Genomic DNA, 5,718 nt, shown 5'->3' with positions numbered 1-5,718 from the left:
ATCATTGGCATTGTTGTCTTGTCGACCATCGACGTCGTAAGATGCACCATTGTAGTTGTTGATAGCATATGTAAGACGCACATTTGACTATACTAAAACTGTAACTATAATGTATGCTCCCTTCCCATTGCAGGTGCTTTAGAGTTGGCATCAACGGGTGTTTCCATTTTAATATTTAATATAGTATCAACGGTTTTCAATATTCCCCTGCTTAGTGAATTGTGTTCAGGTAAGTCAATTTTCAACTGACTTGCAGAAGAAAGAAGGCAGTTATCTTTGGTTTCTACAGCATTAGTTTTGAAGGGATCAATTTGATCGACGCGACAACATTGTATTTTGGAGCCGAAATGTTTTTCAACATTATATTAGTAACAGAATTTCGTACTGAATGCGTTTGTGTTACACAACTGACATGAACATAACCATCGTGCACGTTGATCGCTTGACCAGGCTTCATCAATGTGTGTTCTGGCACAACGGATTCTTCAACGAATAGCAGTTGGTGCTCCCGCTATCGTGCTTTCGCTTGCCATTTAAGGAGTCTTTTGGGGATTCAAGGATGCAAAAACACCTGTATTTTGTCTCGGTGAGTGTTTGTTATAAGTTGAACTTAAAAGTATGTTCCTTTTAGAAGTTAAGTTAGCACGTGTGAATTGCATTGGGACATTGGCTTGAAGTTCTTCCCGCTCGAAAGTAGTGAATGCCATTGCATCTTTCAATAGTGGTTATTGGTTTGTTAAAGCTACAGGTTTATTAACTTGGATTTGGGTAGGTTTTTTGACTGTTCTTCACATTTTCTATGTATATTTGTTGGTCATACTCATCCACACAATAGGGATAATATCTGTATTCTCAATATATTCTGGAATTCATGATGTATAGGTTTAGAATTTGCTATTTTCGCGTCTCTCATTTGGTCTATTTTTAGTTGGTGTGAAAATCATATGAAGACAGAATTGATGCTGTTGAAGGTCAATTTGACTTATAATAGTCAAAAATATATTTAAGGTCAGATTGACTTTTAATAATCAAAAATATATTTAGTTGGGTCAGAGTTTTATTATTCAGAATCTAGATTGGAATTGGCATGCTTATAAGTCTTGATTATTGGGATTGAAAAGGTTAGTGAAGATATAAAGTCTATGAATATTCCAGTTGTTTTTTTTATTTTTTTATCGAAGTTAGAATTGGAAGAAACCAAAACAAATTATGGGTATTGAAGTACATCAGAAAAGATAGAGATTAGAAGGAATAGTTTGACTTCTATGGTCAAAATAAATAAGTGTTTAGTTTTGTTGTAATTTAATTTAGTTGTATTTAATATTAATCTGATATGTAGTCATTTATAATAAAGGCAATTTTAAACCACAACTCCAAAACGCTAGCTGACAAAAAACACCCCAAATTAAAATTATATTCACAAATCCATTTATTTCTCTGCTCTCTCTTTCTCTGGCCACCGGTAACGTATCTCTGTCCCTTCTCTTCCGATGAGCTCGTAACTTCCATCTCTTTTCTTGTTTACATCTTCATCATTTTTCCTTTGATAATCGCCAAATGGATCCCATCCTTTGTTTATGGCTTACACTTCCCTTTTTTTGAGTTGCACACCAACTATTCGATCATTTGTCTCAAAGAATATGACAAACTTGTTGGTCGAACATATTCACTACTCTTTAGTGGTGATTCATTAAAGACCTCCCAAACATCCTGATCAAGTAACATTCACGTACAAAAAATGATTCCCAAAAGCTCTCATTCTTTCACTCCAATCGGAAGTTAGTCAAAAAGAAAAGATGCTCTCTACGCTCCTCTCTCTAGTTTCATTACCGGTGAACTTCTCCGGTAACGGCTCTCTGATTTTCTAATCTATTTTCACATCTATTTTCTGTTTTCTTTTTCATTCATTGTTTCCATTCAATATACGCACCATGTTTCACCTTCACACATCTCCATTTACACCTAAATCTAATAACCATCGATTGAATACCTCTGGCATCTCTGATAATCACATCCATTATCGACCCATCAATGAAGGAATATGGGTTAAAGTGGATCGAAATAACTGGAAAACATCATCCAATTCGCCCAACATACCTGCAACGCCTAATGCTAACCCTAACCCTAATATCACCAAACTCAACTCTTCATCCAACCTCATCTATAACCACTTTAAACAAAAAGAAGCCTCAATCAATCTCATCAAACAATTCGGTAAACCCAATAACATCACACCTTCAACTCTAAAGCCGATTGATAAATCCCGAATTACATCTTACATGTTCCATAATTTTCCTGAAAACTGGACAGCAGCTGATTTCTGGGCAATATTCAAACGATACGGTTGCATTCATGAAGTTTACATCCCTAATAAAACTCTCAAAAATGGAAAAAGATTTGGTTTCGTACGTTTTGTTGACGTTCCAGATTATCACAAAGACTCACTGGCTAGGAGACTTAGTCTCGTGGTTGCAGGTGATTATCTTCTTAAAGTCTACAAAGCTTGGGATAAATCTAATACGGACGAAAGCAAAAAACCTAAACCCCATCAACCACATAAACCTGCAAACACAAACCCTCCCAAACCCAACTTCTCCAATACTGTTGATGACCGAAGTTATATGGAGGCAACCTCAAACAAACACCCCCCTTCTACAAAAATCCCAACGATCAAGGTGCATTCTAACGAGTCTCTAATTGATCTTCTTGGTCACGCAGTCATAGGTAAGGTTAAGGATTTAGAATATCTTGAATACTTTCATGAGATCTGTCAATGCGAAAATCTTGATGGTTTCACTATCAAATATCTTGGCGGACATGATATTATGCTTGTGTATGATGATAAACGTCCGGCCCTCGAAATGCTTAATAATCCAAGCCACCCACTCTGGAATTGGCTCGATGACATTAACCCTTGGGATCCGGTAGAATACTCCAACTCCGGTCGTCTTGCCTACATTAACATATACGGTGTTCCCATCACTTGTTGGTTAGAGTCCACTTTTCGTGACATCGCTTGTAATTGGGGTCAGGTTGTAGAAACCATTAATTGCTCTATCACCAACGAAAACAACCAAGATCTCTCACATGGTTCTGTCATCATTAAGACCAACGATTTCAAACCCATCGACGCACAAGCCATTATCAGTCATGATGAATCTAAGCAAGTCTCGGTTTATGTCAAGGAAGTGCAAAATTTTTCAATGTTTAATTATCAAGATGATTCTTCCTTTGATTCCAATTCTGATGATGATTCAGATAATGACGATCCGGGTTCGGATGAAGAATCCAACATGGATGGTGATGACGCCTTTGAAGGTAACCTACCTAATGATACTATGCAAAAAAATCACGACAATAATAATTCCGGCAACATCTCTGATCATAATTCCGTTTACAATGCACCGGAAAACGCTTCATCTTCTCACACCTCAAAACGCATGGAAACTAATAATTTTCATATTAACTCCACCACTTCTCCCCATACACGTTCTAACGGTCCAGCACCCTCAAAAGTCGATATCAATAATGGAATTAATGTTAAGAATTCTGTCCCAGACTCTTCCATTCCCGAATCTACACCCATTCCCAATGCACACATGTCTACATCTCCCAATATACCCACACCCTCTACTGTCCAGCCCACCTTTCCTGATCCAAATCCAGTCCAAAGCCCACCAAGCCCAACTAATGGTACCTATCCCACTTCAGCTACCCCACACGAGCCCATTATATCTCCCTCACAGCCCAACACCACCCTTAACCATAATTTAAGCTCACCCACACATACTCCGATATTCGACAACGACCAAACCTCACCTATTCCAAAGCAACCCGACACTTCTGCTCCAATTTTTGTTCCAAACTCCCCTCCGTCACCTAAACAACCTCACCCCATCTCTCCGGTGAACCTCATGCCCGATCCACCTCCTTCGGATCCATTCAACCTTGATGACCTACTCTCCATTGGCAAGGCTAAAACCAAAACGAAACAAAAAAACATTCCCCGCACAAAACCCAAGTTGATCCCACATAATAAAGATCAAATCTTTAAAAGAAGCATCAAAGATGACATACTCAAGGCTAATTCCTCAAACCTCAACCCATCTGATGCTCCTCACTCTCAGCTTAAAAACCGTCCTAGATCGAACATGCTATACATCAAACATCTTGCTCGAAGTGGCCAAAAATTAAGATTTTCACAATTATCAAAACGAAGCAAGACTCCATCTATCAACGGGGACGCCTCTTCAAGTCATAACCCCGGACCTGGGAGCGTTTCTGAACGTATCTACAACAAAGCCACAACAAGCTTCTCGAATGATAAAAGCATGGACACAAATGAATTCGGACAAAACATCGGTATCCGCTGGAACAAACGGTAATCTCCATCCTTTTACTCGTTTCTTCTTTTTGTTTAAATGTGTACGATATCTCTTAATATTCGGGGAATTGGGCAATTGGGTAAAATTAGCTGGCTTAAGCGTATTTGTAATAAAGAGAAACCTACAATTCTAGGGTTACAAGAAACCAAAAGTGAACAAACTCAAGATATTATCATCGAATCATTCTGGGGCAACTCCGACTTTAAATTCGTCCAAAAGGATTCGGTTGGGGCCTCGGGGGGTATCATCACAATTTGGGACTGTAACATATTCTCCTTCGATCACGCTATTGAAGGAGAATTCTTCTTAGCAATCTGCGGTTCATGGGCTGGCTGTGACTCGAAGATTGCTTTTATTAATGTCTATGGTCCACATTCCTCATCCAAAAAACAAAGACTCTGGTCCGAATTATCATCCCTTGTAAACACCCTTACGATCCCCTTCATCATCTTCGGTGATTTTAATGAAGTTAGAAACGCATCTGAACGCATGAATTGTGAATTTAATCCACAATGGGCTAATAATTTTAATAACTTCATTAATAACTCCGGTCTGATTGATTTACCACTTGGGGGCAAAAAATTCACTAGAATCTGCATAAAAAGAATGAAGTTTAGTAAACTTGATAGATTCCTTGTCTCCGATGAAATCCTAAAAATTTGGCCTAACGTTTCGTCCAAAACTCTAGACCGGGACCTCTCCGACCACTGCCCCATAATCCTTAGGAACTCATACACCAACTCCGGACCCAGACCTATTCGTGTTTTTAACACATGGCTCGATCTCAAAAATGCCGATTCCGTCATTACCCAGGCTTGGTCAACTCCAATGACAGGAAATCGTCCCGACTGTATTTTCCGTAATAAACTCAAAAATGTTAAAATGGAACTTAAAAAACACAGCGCACAACTTGATAATCTCGACTCCCAAATTCTCGATCACTTAAACGCCATTAACGAATGGGAAGCATTAGCCCAAACTAGACCTTTGTCCTAAATTGAGAAAAATAAATGGTTAGACAACAAATTTTTACACATCGAAAAAGAAAAAAAGAAATCTAACATGCTAAAACAAAAATCAAGAATTAAATGGGCTCTCGAAGGCGATGAAAATTCGAAATACTTCCATAATTATATTAAAAAGCGCTTAAGTAAAAACAACATACACGGGATCTCTATTAATGGAATTTGGAACGAAGACCCTAACACCATAAAACACGAAACATATCTTTACTTCAAAAACCTCTTCAAATCTCGCAACCCTAACAATCACTGTCCTTTCGATAATGAATCACATCTTGAGTATATCTCCCCCCATGATAACCTCATACTTG

At 38.4% G+C, this 5,718-nt stretch overlaps 1 protein-coding gene across 1 annotated transcript; it reads left to right on the top strand.

Annotated features, from left to right (window-relative positions):
- The first annotated feature begins 4,421 nt into the window (after positions 1-4,421).
- Positions 4,422-5,381, top strand: LOC139871283 (uncharacterized). Its single transcript, XM_071859012.1, has one exon. It carries the CDS (start codon positions 4,422-4,424, stop codon positions 5,379-5,381), a length of 960 nt encoding a protein of 319 aa, XP_071715113.1.
- Positions 5,382-5,718: the final 337 nt, after the last annotated feature.

Source organism: Rutidosis leptorrhynchoides, chromosome 10 (assembly GCF_046630445.1).
Source record: "Rutidosis leptorrhynchoides isolate AG116_Rl617_1_P2 chromosome 10, CSIRO_AGI_Rlap_v1, whole genome shotgun sequence".
NCBI lineage: Eukaryota > Viridiplantae > Streptophyta > Magnoliopsida > Asterales > Asteraceae > Rutidosis > Rutidosis leptorrhynchoides.
This window is presented reverse-complemented; position numbering and strand designations above follow the sequence as displayed.

What these genes read in the sequence shown, in the direction of transcription:
- LOC139871283 (XM_071859012.1), top strand. Translation starts at nt 4,422, where the DNA reads ATGTGTACGATATCTCTTAATATTCGGGGAATTGGGCAATTGGGTAAA.